Source organism: Erythrolamprus reginae, unplaced genomic scaffold (genome assembly GCF_031021105.1).
Source record: "Erythrolamprus reginae isolate rEryReg1 unplaced genomic scaffold, rEryReg1.hap1 H_10, whole genome shotgun sequence".
Classification (NCBI taxonomy): domain Eukaryota; kingdom Metazoa; phylum Chordata; class Lepidosauria; order Squamata; family Dipsadidae; genus Erythrolamprus; species Erythrolamprus reginae.
Genome location: NW_027248463.1, coordinates 657,069 through 675,493, shown reverse-complemented (window position 1 = coordinate 675,493; position 18,425 = coordinate 657,069). Strand labels below are relative to the sequence as shown.

Here is an 18,425-nt window from a genome sequence, read left to right as displayed (position 1 = left end):
TCCAAAGTGGACTCAGAGTGGCTAACAAATGCGATAAATAAAATAATATTAAAATACAGTCACAAATACATAATAAAATCAGTAATAACAATAAATAATAACTTTAAAAGAACCATACACAGCAGTCAATCTAATTCCAGGCCTGCTGGAAAAGCCAGGTCTTAACGGCTTTCTGGAAGATCGGTAGGAGATAGTGCAAATCTCTGAGGGCAGTTAATCCATAGGGTTGGAGCCACCACAGAGAAGGCTCTTCCCCGAGGTCCCGCCAACCGACACTGTTTGGCAGACAGGACCTGGAGAAGGCTGACTCTGTGGGCTCTTACTGGCCGCAATGAGGTATGAGGGAGGAGGTGGTCCCGTAAATAGACTGGCCCTGAGCCATTTAGGGCTTTAAAGGTGATAACCAATATGACTTTCTTCCCCGACTTAATCATACCAAATTATATTGCAATATTGCAAGTGTATTTCATTGGTGTATTTTGGGATGATATTGGAAAACAAAGTTGCTGTGTGAGGGAAACTAATATTTCTTTGGTTGCTATGAATGGTTGCTATGAACCCTTTATCTCTAGATCTCTGTTGATAATATAGGTTGTAACTGCTGACTCTCAGCTGGGATACTAGCTAGTGATCAGATCTAACAGGGACAATAGTTGGCTTTTTTAAAATTGTAATTGAAAATTGTAAAATTGTAGATCATTATTATGATCTAGTTTAATGTAGATTACATCTGAGCTTAACAAGATTACATCTTAATCTAGATTGCATGTAAGATTAACTAGCACAGTGACACTAATATACAGTATATTTCTAAATTTGAAATATAGGTGATAAAGTCTTGGTAATTTGTTAAGAGAAGGAGAATTTCTTATGAGGATTAGATAGGAAACAATATGTCAGGGGAAAAAAGATTTTTTTCCTTTCTCAGCATCTGGTCTAGCCTTGGGAAGTTCCTTGTCTCTGCAGCAAATGTTGTAAAGCTCTGTGAAATTTTATTTAGTTCTGCCTCTAATCTTCAATTTAGTTTTCATTTTATAATTCTACCCCTTTGGGTTTCTTACCTTAGAGATAACTGCACTGTTAGGCAGCATGTTCTACATACATATGGTTAGCTGTAAAAAAAATATGTTTTATTTTATCTTTGTAAATTACTTTTATGATCAATCTGATTTAACATTATTTACTGAATAAACTAATTGCTGTTTTATTGTTGTAATGACAGAGTAAAGTAGATGTTCTTTAAGGAGAAGAAAATGTAATTTCTAGATTTGAACAAATTATTCAAAAGCTTGCAATAAAACCAGCTGCTTGTAAAAATGTCCATTTTCAGTGGCTGGTTTATACCTGTTCCAAATGTAAGGAGATGAGCTATCCAAAAAATAGCAGTGAAAAGTATGTCGTTTGACAGTTTATTTTCTGATTTACTATGATCAGATATAAATTATATGTTTTGCTTCTGAAGCTTTTTTTTATATAAAATATAGCGCCATGACTGAATTATTCATTAGGCATAATAGGCCTAAGGCGCATGAAAATGTTTACTCACTTTTAAAATCAGAAATAAATGAAAAAGAAGTTATTTTCATGCCTTTTAATAAATAATTTATTCCCATGCCTTTTAATTAAAAAAAACCTGCCAACAAAAACACAAACACTTAGATCAAACCAATTATTTTCTTTGTAACCTATAGGCACATTGTGAAAGCTAAAATTTAGTAACTTTGATGATTTGGGACAAACATAATCACTTCTTGTGGGTTAAATTGTTATTACAAAAACGCATATATTATTTACTATTTCTCTGTAAAAAAAATAAAGAGGTATTGAATAGCATGCAAAATATTTTTAATATTATTGTTTTCACTGAAGGAATATCTACAATAGCAAAGTGCCTAAGAACAAAATCATAATGTGGTCTTGATTAGTGCTATAGGCATGTCAGTGAAAAAAGATAAGCCTTCCTGTAAAAGGATCTGTATTAATGAAAAACATCAAAACCACTAACAGGCTATCCACCCCAAATCAAAGCTTTCCACCCAGGAAACCATGTGGTTTATAATTCTAGCATTCCGGGTGAGAAATAAGAATTTCATCATCCATCCAGTTCTTCTGAACTTACTTGAACTTTCTGGTCCTATTTCCTTTGCATTCAGGATAACACAGATTTGTGAGTGATTTGGAATTTCCTTGTTTTGAACATCAATACACAACGATTTGTTCTAGAGATGGGGAACCTGTGACCTGAAGGTTGAACTTGGTTTTCCAGACTTTCTATGAAAGCCTTACTTGGGCAGTTGCTGTGTCAACAAGCTAAAATAAATAGTGCTTCCCTGGGTCTTCACTCACATTTCTCTAGGAAAAGGGAACAGGCAATCAAAGCCTGAGAGGGAGGGAGTATGAATGTGATGTATGTATAGGTAGAAAGCCTACACAATGGTGGTGATTTTCCATCCAACTCTAAATCCACCTTCATCTCTTTCTCTTCTTCTTTGTCTTTGTTTTATATCGATGATGTCTAACCTTTTTCTCGTCACATATCGAATGCACATGTATGATGGCATGCACGTGTGTGTGTCAGCACCCATAATGCCAGGTACACATGAGCCCCCCAGATGATGATGATGATAATAATAATAATAATAATAATAATAATAATAATAATAATAATAATTTATAATAATAATTTATTAGATTTGTATACCGCCCATCTCAGAACTCGGGGCGACTCACAACAGCAATAACAATACAATACAATACAAATCTAATATCAAGAACAAGAAGTTAAAACCCATTATTATTAAAAAAAATGAATGCTACACAATCACACCACACTCAAATGCTACAAGTCAGAAGGGAGGGTACCCCATGCATGCACATGTGACCCCCCGCACATTCATTAATTCATTAATTCATTAATTCATTAATTAGATTTGTATGCCGCCCCTCTCCGGAGACTTGGAGCATATGTGAACCTCTGTGCTCCCCTAGCCCGCTCTGGAGGGCTTCTGGAGCCAGGGGGAGGGTGAAAAATGGGTCTCCTAGAAGTTCTGGAAGTCTGGAAACAGGCCTGTTTTCGGCCTCTGGAGGGTCCCTGGAGCCGGGGACAGGCTATTCTCACCCTCCAAGAGGCTCAAGGGAAGTCTCCAGAGCCTAGGGATGCTCCCCACCCTTCGTGCATGTGAGGCAGATACCCAAAAATCAGTTGGCCAGCAGGAGGCATGCATGCATGCAGAGTGGAGCTGAGCTGGGTGCTGGCATGCATGCCCACAGAGAGGGCTCTGCATAGCACAGATTTACCACCACTGTTTTATACCATTATCTGTAAGTAAAAATTGTGGGAATTGATACAACTGATACAAATAAGTTTGGAAAGACTGCATTGAAGGATCTTTATACTTTGTTTTTGCATATAGTAAAATATTTCATGACATATAAATAACCTTAATTTTTTTCTTTCTGCAGTGCTTAGTCATAGGGAAAAAGAAAACCTAGCATCAGGGGAGATTTTTCCTGAATTGATGTGCTGAGGGAGAATTTGATTGCAATTGTGCTTTAAGAACCAAGACCTAATTGTGTACCGCTGTGCCAATGACCACTCAAGTTCTATACAGTGATCCCCCGCTCGTTGCGAGGGTTCCGTTCCAGGAGCCCCCGCAACGAGCGGGTTTTCGCGAAGTAGCGATGCGGAAGTAAAAACACCGTCTGCGCATGTGCAGACGGTGTTTTTACTCCCACAGCGCTAGCGAGGAGCCGAAGATTGGGGGTGGTGCGGCTGTTTGCCGCCGGCATGGGGGGGCTTCCTAGCAGCCCCCCAAACCCGGGTTGGGGGTCCGGGGGGCGCTGTCTCTCGGCGCTTTCGTGCTGAGTCCGGGAGCGAACTCGCTCCCCGACTCAGCTGGAAAGCGCCGAGAGACAGCGTGGACAGGCCCGTTCCTTGGCGCTGTCTCTCGGGGCTTTCCAGCTGAGTCGGGGAGCGAGTTCGCTCCCGGACTCAGCACGAAAGCCCCGAGAGACAGCGCCAAGGAACGGGCCTGTCCACGCTGTCTCTCGGGGCTTTCGTGCTGAGTCGGGGAGCGAGTTCGCTCCCGGACTCAGCACGAAAGCCCCGAGTGACAGCGCCAAGGAACGGGCCTGTCCACGCTGTCTCTCGGGGCTTTCGTGCTGAGTCGGGGAGCGAGTTCGCTCCCGGACTCAGCACGAAAGCCCCGAGTGACAGCGCCAAGGAACGGGCCTGTCCACGCTGTCTCTCGGGGCTTTCGTGCTGAGTCGGGGAGCGAGTTCGCTCCCGGACTCAGCACGAAAGCCCCGAGTGACAGCACCAAGGAACGGGCCTGTCCACGCTGTCTCTCGGGGCTTTCGTGCTGAGTCGGGGAGCGAGTTCGCTCCCGGACTCAGCACGAAAGCCCCGAGTGACAGCGCCAAGGAACGGGCCTGTCCACGCTGTCTCTCGGGGTTTCGTGCTGAGTCGGGGAGCGAGTTCGCTCCCGGACTCAGCACGAAAGCCCCGAGAGACAGCGCCAAGGAACGGGCCTGTCCACGCTGTCTCTCGGGGCTTTCGTGCTGAGTCGGGGAGCGAGTTCGCTCCCGGACTCAGCACGAAAGCCCCGAGAGACAGCGCCAAGGAACGGGCCTGTCCACGCTGTCTCTCGGGGCTTTCGTGCTGAGTCGGGGAGCGAGTTCGCTCCCGGACTCAGCACGAAAGCCCCGAGTGACAGCGCCAAGGAACGGGCCTGTCCACGCTGTCTCTCGGGGCTTTCGTGCTGAGTCGGGGAGCGAGTTCGCTCCCGGACTCAGCACGAAAGCCCCGAGTGACAGCGCCAAGGAACGGGCCTGTCCACGCTGTCTCTCGGGGCTTTCGTGCTGAGTCGGGGAGCGAGTTCGCTCCCGGACTCAGCACGAAAGCCCCGAGTGACAGCGCCAAGGAACGGGCCTGTCCACGCTGTCTCTCGGGGCTTTCGTGCTGAGTCGGGGAGCGAGTTCGCTCCCGGACTCAGCACGAAAGCCCCGAGTGACAGCGCCAAGGAACGGGCCTGTCCACGCTGTCTCTCGGGGCTTTCGTGCTGAGTCGGGGAGCGAGTTCGCTCCCGGACTCAGCACGAAAGCCCCGAGAGACAGCGCCAAGGAACGGGCCTGTCCACGCTGTCTCTCGGCGCTTTCCAGCTGAGTCGGGGAGCGAGTTCGCTCCCGGACTCAGCACGAAAGCCCCGAGTGACAGCGCCAAGGAACGGGCCTGTCCACGCTGTCTCTCGGCGCTTTCCAGCTGAGTCGGGGAGCGAGTTCGCTCCCGGACTCAGCTGGAAAGCGCCGAGAGACAGCGTGGACAGGCCCGTGCGGCGAGAATGAACGGCGTGGGCGGGCGAAGGGCGGGCGGCAGCGAGGAGTTTGCGTGGGCGGTGGGGAAACTCCTCGCTGACGCCAGCAAGAGGGGGAAGACTCAGGGAAGCCGCCCAGCAGCTGATCTCCCGGTTGCCATCTACGCATGCGTGCCCACGGGCACGCATGCGTAGATGGTATTTTGACTTCCGGGTTGAAAAATAGCGAAGTACCCTGTTCGCAATGGTTGGGGACGCAATAAACGGGGGATCACTGTATTGCTGTTTTTAAAGGAAGCTGGGGTGGAATTTAGTATTTTTATACAATGGTGAGATTCATAGATGAGCAACCTTGTGTTGCTTGTATAGATGTAACCAGAATTGTTTGTTTTTTAATTTTTTTTCTATTTTTGATGGAGAGAGAATGTAGGAATTTTATTTTTAAAATTAAAAAAAGCTGTAAGTTATTGCTAATGGATTATGAATTAATTTTCCTAAATTGTGGAAAACCATGTGTGAAAGGGATCTGGGGAGGACATAAAATAGATCCGAGAGCTGAATTAACACAAGACTGATGCCTAGTTTGCCTTTAAGATAGATATCACTGAGTTCATTTCAAATTTCAGTTGTAATTTAACAAGTCTATAGGAACACTTGTAATTTTTACTTTGTCAATTATTTACTTTTATAGTACTAAACATGCTATACAGTTACCGTATGTGCTTCTATCAGGATGCAGTTGACTATCTAAGGAAAGGACATTTTCTATCCAATGAAAGTAGAATTTATTGAAGAGAATTTAAGCAGATTAAAGACAAAGGATTAGCCTTTTTGATTTAAGAATCTTTTGCTGTTTTTCTAGAGAAGAAAAAATTATCTAATATAGTTTTGAAAAAGGAATTTATCTAGCATAACCCTCTTAGGTTTGAGGGACCATCTCTTGCCGGTCACATCCACTTGACTCCACCAGAGCAGGAAGGCAAGGAATGTTGCAGATACCATACCTTACGTAGGTAAATCTGTTGGACCCAGAACAAGAGCCTTCTCCATAGTGGCTCCCTCCTCCTGGAATATCATCGCTCTAGAACAGCGGTCTTCAACCATGGCGACTTTAAGACTTGTGGACTTCAACTCCCAGAATTCCTCAGCCTAACGAACTCGGGAAGTTGAAGTCCACAAGTCTTTTTTTAAAAGTTTCTTTTATTTACACAAACATTAAACAAACATTAGAAACATTGGACACTTTGTGACCATCCTGTTTTGTCATTCCATTATATTTACATAATTTATTATTATTATTAAGTCCACAAGTCTTAAAGTCGCCAAGGTTGGAGACCCCTTTTCTAGAAATTAGATTAGCCCCCACTCCAACATTTTTCCAGAAGGGTCTGAAGATGTGATTTTACCAGTGGAAGCCAGATGGGATGGAGCTCATTCAGTTGATTTGTGTGTGTGTTGTTGAGGGATGTGTGTTTTGATTTTGTTGTTATGTTATTTTTACTTTTTATTATTAATTTTTCTACCTTTTTAAAATTATCTGTAAGCCACCTACGGCCACTGTGAGTGAATAGGCAACTATATAAAATATCTAAATAAAATAAATAAAATAGAAATTTAACCTGATTATTACACCAATATTTTGATTTACAGTGATCCCTCGATCATCGCGAGGGTTCCGTTCCAGGACCCCTCGCGAAGATCGATTTTTCGCGAAGTAGCGGTGCGGAAGTAAAAACACCATCTGCGCGTGCGCAGATGGTGTTTTTGCTTCCACTGCCGGCCGCCCTTCGCCCGCCCACCCCGTTGCTCGCGCCTGGGGTGGCGCGTTGCTGGGGAAAGCGCGCGCGCTTGGGGACTCCCTAGGTCCGCTCCCCAGCTGGGGAGCGGACCTAGGGAGTCCCCAAGCGCGCGCGCTTTCCCCCAGCAACGCGCGCGGGGTGGGGACTCCCTCCCCAGCTGGGGAGCGGACCTAGGGAGTCCCCAAGCGCGCAGCGCGCATTCCGCAGCAACGCGCGCGGGGTGGGGGACTCCCTCCCCAGCTGGGGAGCGGACCTAGGGAGTCCCCAAGCGCGCGCGCATTCCCCAGCAACGCGCGCGGGGTGGGGACTCCCTCCCCAGCTGGGGAGCGGACCTAGGGAGTCCCCAAGCGCGCGCGCTTTCCCCAGCAACGCGCGCGGGGGTGGGGACTCCCTCCCCAGCTGGGGAGCGGACCTAGGGAGTCCCCAAGCGCGCGCGCGCATTCCCCAGCAACGCGCGCGGGGGTGGGGACTCCCTCCCCAGCTGGGGAGCGGACCTAGGGAGTCCCCAAGCGCGCGCGCATTCCCCAGCAACGCGCGCGGGGTGGGGACTCCCTCCCCAGCTGGGGAGCGGACCTAGGGAGTCCCCAAGCGCGCGCGCTTTCCCCAGCAACGCGCGCCGCGGTGGGGACTCCCTCCCCAGCTGGGGAGCGGACCTAGGGAGTCCCCAAGCGCGCGCGCTTTCCCCAGCAACGCGCGCGCGCTGGGAAGCAGAGTTAGGGTGTCCCCAGGCTCGCGCGCACCGCCCGCCCGCCCCACGCTGTTGCTGGCTCTGCTTCCCAGCTGGGAGGCGGAGGTGGGGTTTCCCGCGGCGCGTGCCGCCCGCCCGCCCACGCCGTTGCTCGCGCCGATGCTGTCTTACCAGGGCAAGAGGGGGAAGACCCAGGGAAGCCTCTGCCCGGCGGGGAAACTCCACCATCTACGCATGCGTGGAAGGGCACGCATGCGCAGATGGTGGAGTTTACTTCCGGGTTGAAAACTCGCGATATGGCGTTTCGCGAAACTCGAGATCGCGAAACTCGAGGGATCACTGTACACTCTTTTGTAAAGACTGAAGAAAGCTAGAAACTACAGAAATCATTGAACAGATACAACAAATTCAGAAATACTCTAAACAAGTGGGACTCTGTTAGCTTTTTCCCTTTATGATTGTGGTGACATGCAGACAACAACACATATGTACACCTTCTCTTTATATCTTGATCAGGACTTCAGAGCAACAGAACATAATGTAATTAATGTTCCTAGTTTCTGGGCGAGATCTGTTTAACTTGCACATACTGTATTTTAATCTTGTATTTTATATTTTAAGTTTTATATCATATGCTATGCTTTATATTAATCTTAAGGCTTCTGGTTTGAATAAACAAGCATTGCACTTCTTTGGATTAGACCCACGTTTAGTCATATTTAGAAGAAGAAATGGATTTCAGGTTGATCATCAGTCTCTTTCATTTGCAATTCCTCTCAACCTGATTCTGGAATATAAATTGCATGTTTGTCAAGATGAAGATTCTATAAAAATGTAAGGTTCTATAGAAATGTAATACCTTCCAATTGTACTCATTATTATTATGCTTGATTATCATGACTTTGAAGTAATCTGCAGTATTATCCATATATTGCAAAGTGAGGTTATTGGATAGAAACTGTGGTCGAAACAAGCTGCTTATAAGCTTAAGTAAGACATGAATCAGAAATTTCAGGCCGTGATCTTTACTATACTATGTTGTTTTATAGGACCACACAGGCAATTTTGGAGCTGCCTTCTAAGACCCTACAACCACTGATGATTAAAAAATATATACAGATCTAAAATTCCTATTGTCTAACTTTGACCCAAGAACTACATTTAGACTCAAAACAAAACCAGCTTGGGTGACCCAAATCCCCTTTGGCATGGTGACAGTCCTAACAAGTGGGAGTGGCATTGTCTAAACTGTAAAGGAAATTTCCACTGGTAATGATCCAAAAGCTTGGTATAGTATTACCAATCTCAGCCTTGCTCATTGGTATGTAGTGATTTCATAAGGAATGGATTGCAGCATTGCTTTACAGTGGAAAGGGAAAAACTCCGAGCCTTTGACAATTTTCCGCAATTCTCCATTAGATCCAGAGGGGTCTTAACGAAAGGCCTGGGCCTGCTTTTCTCAGTGCTTTTTTTCAATAATGTGGGATCCTTCCTAACAGCCCTGGTGGTGGTGACAGTATGTAGGTGGGATAGTATGCCTGCTGTACTTGAGTTAGGCATGTTGCAATGTAAAAAAATCCTTGAGTAGTTACATTCAATCTGGATAAAACCTTCTGAACAAATTAAATGGCATAACGGATGGATGGATGGATGGATGGAGCAGTGGGCTACTAGCTAGAACACTAAATTGGGCTCGCTGCCATGGCTCGTGACTACTTGCGCAACCAGCAAAATTTTGCTTCTGCAATTGTGGAGGTAGCAAAATCGCGCACGGAGCCAGAGGTGCACCCATATTTCGGCATGCACAGAAGCAAAAAAAACCTCGCTGAAGCGCACCTGCGTCTCTGTGCATGATTTTGCTACTTCCACAGGTGCAGAAGCAAAATCGCGCTAGCCCCTCAAGCACTTACGAGCTGCGGTGGCATTCTGGCTAGTAGCCCACCACTGCATGGATAGATGGATGGACGGTAGGTAGATAGGTATGTAGGTAGAGCTTCCCTCTTCCTTACTCTTTTCTTTTTTATGTGTCCTGCTTTCTAGACAATTATTATAAACACGGGTTTCTAAGCCAGACTTCTTTCTGTATTTTCCAAAGCATTCTAAATGCTGGCATATTAACATTTTAGAAAACAGAACATCTCTTAAGGATGGACTTAAAATTAAATGTATTTTTTATTATAATGAGTTAAACCATCTCAGTGTAGTAGTCATGGGAAGAGGAAATTGGCTTCTGTTCATTAGAAGCTCACTTGGCTTCTGATGCAACAGAAGCCAAGTGAGCTTGCATTATGATCCTTCTGTCATATGCTATAGTTTATATAACATGCTCAGTTTTTCTCTGTTTCCACTTTTGACAGGTTGAATTTTGATTCCCGAGGAAACAGAAGTATCTTCCCTGCCTGTTAACCTCAATATCCTCATGCAAATCTGTTCCCTCGCTCCCTCCCGTCTAGACTGATGACGTGGATTCCATCATAGCTTGAGCTTTTGATTTCCAATTTCAGAAGATGGGCTCATTCCGAAAGCCCCGGCCACGTTTCATGAGCTCCCCGGTGCTGAGCGATTTGCCACGATTCCTGGCAGCTCGGCAATCTCTGCAGTTCAGATCAAACTCTGCCTGGAACAGGTGAGAAACATCCTATGACAGTATATCTGAAGTCTTGAGACTTGGATTTATAGTCTAAAAAGTTGCCTCATAGTAGGCAAGGGTTCTCACATGGTAATTCCTTAAAACAGAGAGGTATCTTTCTGGGATGATGTAGTTGTACATTGTAGCCACAGCCTATATTGGGAAAGAATAGAATAGAATACAATAGAATAGAATTCTTTATTGTCCAAGTGTGATTGGACACACAAGGAATTTTTCTTTGGTGCATATGCTCACATTGTACATAAAAGACAAGATACATTTGTGAAGAATTATGAGGTACAGCACTTAATGATTGTCATACGGCACAAATAAGCAATCATGAAACAATATTAATATAGATAGTAAGGATACAAGCAACAAGTTACAGTCATACAGTCATTTGTGGGAGGAGATTTTATTTTTATTTTTATTTTATTTATTCATTTGTCCAATACAAGATGGGTGATAGGAACAATGAGAAGACTAATAGTAATGCAGACTTAGAGAAAAGTTTGACAGCATTGAGGGAATTATTTGTTTAGCAGAGTGATGGCGTTTGGGAAAAAACTGTTCTTGTGTCTAGTTGTCTTGGAGTGGAGTGCTCTATACCGTCATTTTTAGAGTAGGAATTGAAACAATTTATGTCCAGGATGTGAGAGTTCAGTAAAATATTTTCACAGCCTTCTTTTTGGCTTGTGCAGTATACAGATCCTCAATGGAAGGCTGGTTGGCAGTAATTGTTTTTTTCTGCAGTTCTGATTATCCTCTGAAGTCTGTGTCTGTCTTGTTGGGTTGCAGAACTGAACCAGACAGTTATAGAGGTGCAGATGACAGACTTAATAATTTATTTTATAATATTCATTAACTATAAAGAATTGTCCACAGGGTTGATGTGTGCACTCAATAAACATTTTTCCTCTTGTACCAAAATATTTCAGAACCATTTTATGCCTTATAATACTCTTCTTCCAGCATTACTGGATCTCTCTGTGTGTTTGAATTCAAAACTTTCGCGCAATTCTATGGATATCTCACCAATTGTATGTTATCAGTGTAGTGGGTTAGAGAGAAAAAGTGAGCTCCCTCAAGGGCCTTTCTCATAAGTATCAAACTCTGATTCTATGCTATATGAATAGTCCTCCACTTATGGCACAATTGGTCCCAGAAACTTAATTATTAAATGAAATGGTCATTAAGCAAGATGTCATTTCACTCAATGATGCAATCCCAGTTCTTCCAGTTGTGATTGTTAAGCATCTTTGCAGGTTGTTAAGGTAGAATGCTGGGGGAGAGGATATGGGCCTTCACTACATTGGGAAACCCAGGCCCTCTTGTCCAGGTCCATTTACTTTTGCATTCTGCAGCTGCTGATTACTAAGGCCACTTGCTCCATCCTACAAGCAGACCCCATTCTTGAGATGGTTCTGAAGGCTCCTTTTCCAAAGTCCCTTAGTTGGAGAAAGGGCCTTCCAAAGGATCGTGAGGACAAGGACATTTGCTGGCTTTTTAAACAGATATCAGATTTGTTCCTCCCGTACATGCATGGATTTTCCCTCATTGTATGGAGAGAAGGGGAAATTCCTTGGCGCACTGGGGAAATGAACCTAAAATCCTTTATCTCCCTTCTCCCCCAACACACACACATGTCCTTCCCTGCTGGCTTTCCCATTGACTTATTGATTTTCTCGGAAGACAACAGAGAAAATTGTAAATTGCAATAATGACAAGACAATTGACATGCTTGTAAATGTGAATGTCTTAATGGTTATCCATCGTATTTGAAGAGGACCTTGACATCTAATGGTTTGTGGGCTGTACGTGATGTGTCCACAGGTGGCTGGTAAGGCCTATACAGGTACGAAATATTCTGTCACAGGAATATGTGGGCATCATTGTCACAGCATTTGCAGCTCTGGCTTTGTGGAGTTCTCGCTTTTCTTCTGTTATGAATGTTCTTCTGGCCTCAGATGTCTGGCAGCTTTGGTGGCTCAGCATGCACCATGTTGGTTGGTCTTGTGCCAGGGCTTCCCAGGAGGTGGTGTCGATATTGAGGGACTTGAAGGAGGCTTTCAACATGTCTTTGTATCACTTCCTTTGTCCCCCATGCAATCTCTTTCCTTTAGGCAGCTCACCATAGAGGAGCTATTTAGGGATACAATGGTTTAGCATCCTAGCAACATGGCCTGCCCAGCATGTCTGGGCTTTCATCAGCAGGGTGGGAATTAATGGCAGGCTTGCTCTTAGTGTCTGGCACCTTGTCCTGCCCTCAGATCCTCAGGATTCTACGGAGGCAGGTCATGTGGAAGTGGTTCAATTGCCTAGCACGTCTCCTGTATACAGTCCAAGTCTCACTGGCATATAACAAGGTAGTTAGCATTACTGCTCGGTAGACTTTGAGCTTTGTAGCAAGTCTTATTCCATGTCGATCCCACACATTAGTTGTTAGTCTGCCAAATGCAGAGCTTGCCATGGCAATTCTGCAGTTGACATCAATGTCAATTGTCACTGCACAGGAGAGGGTGCTGCAAAGGTATGTAAATAGGGCCGTTCCCTTCACTGTGATGGTGGGCTCTTGGTATTTGGCTTTCGGAGCTGGCTGATGCATCACTTTGGTCTTCTTTATGCTGATAAGGAGACCAAAGTTTTTGCATGCTGCTGCAAAATTATCCACACTGGCTTGCATTTCCTGCTCTGATCCAGCATTTAGGGCACAGTCATCAGCAAAGATGAGGTCACGTAGCACAGTATCCTTTATCTTGGTGACAGCATGGAGTCTTTGCAGGTTGAACCAGTTCCCCATTGGTCCTGTATCTGTGTATATGTGTAGTCACATAATGACAAGCCAGTTGACATGTTGTAAATGCGAATGTCTTGCCAAAAGCCTGAAATGCAATCATGTGATTGCAGGGAAGGAGGGACAGCATGACCATTTACCAAGCATTGTAAATGCAGTTATTAAGCTACTACTTAAGTTGAGGACTACTTCTATGTGAATTATCATGAGATCGGTAACTAGAAGCACAACCCTATTTAAATGCCTGCAGTTAATGGTGCAGAGAGCATTTACAAATTGTTGCAGACAGCAATGATTGATTCTGCTTTCATCTCCCCCTCAATTCCACATGCTGCTAGCTCAGAACAGTGATTGGCTTGAAAGTGGATAGTTTATACAAATATATTTATAGATAACTTGATTACTGAAGGAATTAGCAAAAATGTCCTTATTTTCTTGAACTTAGTAAACTCCCCCCCCCCCCATGTTTTATGGAAGGGAAACCTTGGGTTAATTCAGAGATTGTTCCACAATGATTTGTCCATGGAGTCCTACAGAGATAAGTTTTTGCATCTTGTGAAACATACACAACACACTGTCTCTTCTTTCTTTTATAAGAAAGTATTCTTTTGTGGTATACAGTGAAGCAAACTCTGTTTAATCACTGGCCTTTTTGTGTGCCTGGAGTAGTCAGAATACACAGCGGCCAAAATTTCCAGAATTGATTTTTGTTTCCAAAGAAGATGGTGCAATAGTCATGGTAGTGCTCTAAATTAGAGCTGCATAAGAGCAGAAAGAAACAGCAGTGCACTTAATTTTGACTACCACCTGCCTGTATTAGTCTCTTGATATCTGTATAATTATATTTCTCTGCACAGCCCTGGGCAAAGGAGCCTAATGATTCCATGGGGTTGTGGAGGAATGTAGAAGTCATTTAAGGGCAATTAATCTCCAATTCTACTCTGCAATATATTTACACTGTTCTTGACTGCAGTTTCATTGCTTTGTGTAAATCAGGTGATGACATTCATTATTTATGACTGCCCTAACCTTCTCCTTCTGTTTGGCAGTGTTCAAACAGCAGTGATCAATGTCTTCAAAGGGGGAGGCTTGCAAAACAATGAACTCTACATCCTCAATGAAAATGTCAGGTATGTGGATTTAACTGAACTGGATTCAGCAACCTTCCCAGATTGGGGCAAAAGTAACGCTGAGAGCTTTGTGCTGTGGCAGTAGCTTATGCCTTGGATTCCTGATATGCTTCTTTTATTGGCACAGGAAAGGGGACTGAACTAGGACCTCTTTTTAATGATGTTTTTAAGAGATGATTGAACTGCCACTTGACTGGTGTACTATAGGGTTCCTGCTTAGGCAGGGGGTTGAACTCGATGGCCTTCATGGTCCCTTTCAACTCTGACAATCAATCAATCAATCAATCAATCAACCAATCAATAAATCATGTTAGAGCAGTGCAGAAATTCACAACAGAAAATAATAATAATATATCAATGATTTTCCACGGGTAGCAGGAGAATGAATTTAGGCCCTTCTTTCTCTTCTTACCAAGTGGTTTCTTGTAGTAGCAATGGCAGTAATGAATGGTTGAAATCAGCATTTGGTCTGGCTCCTCTTCCAGCAAATTATTTACATCTCAGTATTCTCAGCATCACGGCCCCACAGGGTGAGGAGGGCATGCTGGGCAAGAGCTACACGGTTGCTGGAACTTCTCCTGCTTCCTGTGCCTCTCTAGGACCAGACTGGGTGTGGTAGGCACTAGCTTCAGATGTGCTTTCCACAGAGGGAGTGATTCTTGCCCAGGTCCGAGGAGCTGTCATGCTTGCTGTCCTCAGTCCCTGGCTGGGTACCCCTCTACTATACATTCCACAATTATAGTTAAGAAGTGGCTAAATGAAATGAACTGTATATATTTGAAACAGATACAAATCTGGTATAAAACTTTTATTTTTTTCAAATAGCTGTAAGAGATATTAGATATTTAAATATGGATATTTTTAATATTTATTTTCAAAATCTCTATACTGTGATTATTCAACGTTTGCTTTTACCTATTCATACTACCAATTTTGATGTAAGGAAATGAGCTGCTGAATTTAAAACTAGTTCATATTCTTAACACAGCTCCACCGCACACTCGCACACCTTTTTCTTTCTTCCTTTCTTTTCTTCTTCTCCTTTTTTCTTTCTTACCTTCTTTCTTTTCTTTCTTTGTAAGTGTATATGTTTATTGATTGTTGTGTTTTTATATTTTGGCCTATCGTATAAACACACGATGTAATGTGCAAGGTCTTAATTGTCAATTGTCATTAATGTTTTTTTATGTATTTATTGCATACTTGTAAATAAAAACTTTAAAAAATAAACAAGTGGCTATCACAAAGGATATCTTTTCAGCTTCCTTCTGCCATCATAATATTAAAGGAACTTCAGGATGGGAAACTTATCACCTGTAATAATTGGTAACTGGCTGGGATGTTGTTGATGTGGTAGTTACACATGCTTTGTATTTTTAGCGAACAGAGCAATGATGCTATGTAATGGAGCCATTTGCATATAAGCAGGGCTGGGATTGTTTTCTCTTGAATTTTTGCAAAGAGTTTGAGGGGATTTCCAGATCACTGTTATTCTGCAATAATGTATGTGGGGTCGGAAATGAGCAGATTTGCATTTTCTGGGGAAAAGATTTAAAAGGTTCTGTTTGATTTTCTCTGTGTTGGTTGAGTTGAGCGAGGTGCTGTGTAAATGCTGCTGCTTTTTAAGGGGATGCTCTAAGGAGTTGCATCCTAGAAAAGAACTAGCCTTGAACTGGAGGGTGTCCTTCTCAGACATGTTTATGTTTCTATAGCCCTGCTTTTTCTTTTCTTTTTTCTTTTTTAAAAAAGTAAGGTATTACTGATGCCTCTGCTTTGATGGTTGGTGTTTTTAGAAGTGGGATGCAGTAGGTTTGCTCTTCGAAATCTGAATGGAGTCATATTTAGGTACTGAATTTGTGTTTATGAAAGAGAGGAGATGAAATAGCATGTGTGTCAGAGAGATCACTGTGCTGTAGGTATAGAATATTGCAGATTTCAATGTTCCATTGGGAATATCTTTGTGAGTCACAGAAGTTTGGATAATGATGAAAATAGACACTGATCATACAGTGAGTTTATTTGAACGGTCTGGTTAGATGTATGAGCACAAAAAGGATCCATATCTTGATGAAGCTTGTTTGGTGCAGTGGTTAAGGGTGCCAGATTGGAAAGCAGGAAACCACGAGTTCTTCATGCTTTAGCACAAAGCCTGGTGACCTTAAGCCACTCATTCTCTCTTAGCCCTAAGAAGGAGGTAATGGCAAACCATTTTCAAAAACTTTGCCAAGAATACCGCAGGGACTTGTCCAAGTAGTCATCAAGAGTCAACAATGACTTTAAGGCACCAAAAAACCAAAAACAAAAGCCTGGCAATAGGTAAGAATTTTCTCTAGGAAATGGAAACAAACGTTAGTTTGATTAAAGCTTCAAATTTGGTAAACACGTAAAATGGTTTCCTTCTCCACTGCATCTGGAAGGAGAGTCCAACATGGGGTAATTCACCAATCTTATTGGTAGAGACTGAGTTAATTTAAATATTTAAATATGAGGTAGTCACCGCCCCTTAGCAGCCCCCAATACCTCAGTTTTAAAAACTCAGTCTTAGTGTAGAGACTGTTGAGTTGGCTTCTCTGATGAAGCATTAATAATAATAGTAATAATGATAATAGTAATAATACTAATAATGATAGTAATAATAAATTATTAATTTTTCTGGTTTTTTTTCCCCTTTCTTTTTGCAGGTGCTGTGAATCAGGAAAGGGATTTCAAGGGGTCTCTGCCCTCCGCGGGCAGAATCACCCCCACCGTGAATCTCCTCGAGCTTCCCTTCCCTCAGTGGGTACTATGCTCAGCGAGGAGCAACTCAGCCTTGGGTCCCCGGCCTCAGTGGCCATACCCGGCTGCCAGCTGAAGGTGAGGGGGTCAGCCCCCCTCACTGGGAAGCTTGGACGGCGAGAATTTCGCCGGGAACGAAGGCGCTTGGGTTTGGCGCCCAGCCAGCGCCTCTCAGCTGTTCGGCGGCTAATTTGACAGCCGCCGCCGCCGCAAGCCGCTCGCTGAGCCGGAAAAGCCGCGCGGATCGGCTATTTAAAACGGCTGTCAGTTTCGAGCGTGGGGGGGGCAGGGCCCTTACCGGCGAGCCTCCCAGAGCCTGTCAGCGGCAGAAAAAGCGGGAACGCCATTTTTGAAGGCAAGGAATCCCGCGCCCCGCCATGATTGGGCGGGTAATGTTGCTCTCCGCCCAATCACTGGGCGCGACCAACTGTCACTGGGCAGCATTATGCTCTAAATTGCCTAGACGCCATTTTTCGCTGATATTTGGCCATTGACAGTCGTGTCTGTCAAGTGTCTTTTGAGCTCGCTGTTTAAAAACAACTGTGAACTGTGAGTATGGAGGAAAAGACCCTTGAGAAGTCATCTTCCCCCAGTGTATTGCCTCAGGATAAAGGCAAGGGGAAGTCCAAGGACAAATCTAAGGCCCAAACATCTTCATCAATGAAGGAGGCAGAGAGGCGCATTAAAGCGTTGGAGCAGAGACTGGAGGCAGCCCTCTTAACTCCTAGAACCACCTCTCCCTTATTGCAGGCCAGGGATCCACCAGCCCAATGTAATTTGAGACCATCAGAGACATTATCAGAGAGGGAATGGTCTCCAGAGAGGCAGCACTTCATGCCTCAAGTGGTTCCTCCTGCTGGGCCTCAGCAACAGAGACCAGGGTCTGCCAGCCACTCATTACGGAGTGCCCCATCTGCCACCTTTACACCCACTGCGGCTGGGTTGCGTGTGGCACCTGATACCTGGCAGCAGATGTCCCCTGCCTTGCAAGGCCTCATCTCTGATGTATACTCACAAGGGATGGCTGTGGGGGTGCAACAAACTGCCCAACACCCCCGCTCTGCACAGCCCAAGAACCTGTGGGCTGCACCGCCCCCCTCGGGTATGGGGTCCTGGATGGAGGAGCCGTCTCCCCTGGAGGACATGGAAAAAGAATACGATTTTTCAGATGATGAATCAGCTCCAGATCCTCCTGTGCAAGCTGGACTTTTTAAGGCTCCCCTTTTTAAAATTCTGCTACACAAAGCTAAGCAGGTGGCAGATTTACCAGGTCCAACCAAGGCCTCCGAGGCCTCAGA

At 44.5% G+C, this 18,425-nt stretch overlaps 1 protein-coding gene across 4 annotated transcripts in view; it reads left to right on the top strand.

Moving 5' to 3' along the window:
- The window catches only part of LOC139155337 (proline-rich protein 5-like), a 91,620-nt gene that overhangs the window by 25,602 nt on the left and 47,593 nt on the right, over positions 1 to 18,425 (top strand). For all 4 annotated transcript variants that reach the window (XM_070730470.1, XM_070730469.1, XM_070730471.1 and 1 more), the window contains 2 exons: positions 10,157 to 10,425; positions 14,272 to 14,352. In XM_070730470.1, the coding sequence (XP_070586571.1) occupies positions 10,307 to 10,425; positions 14,272 to 14,352 (200 nt within the window). In that variant the 5' untranslated portion in view covers positions 10,157 to 10,306. The remainder of the gene's footprint in view (positions 1 to 10,156; positions 10,426 to 14,271; positions 14,353 to 18,425) is intronic.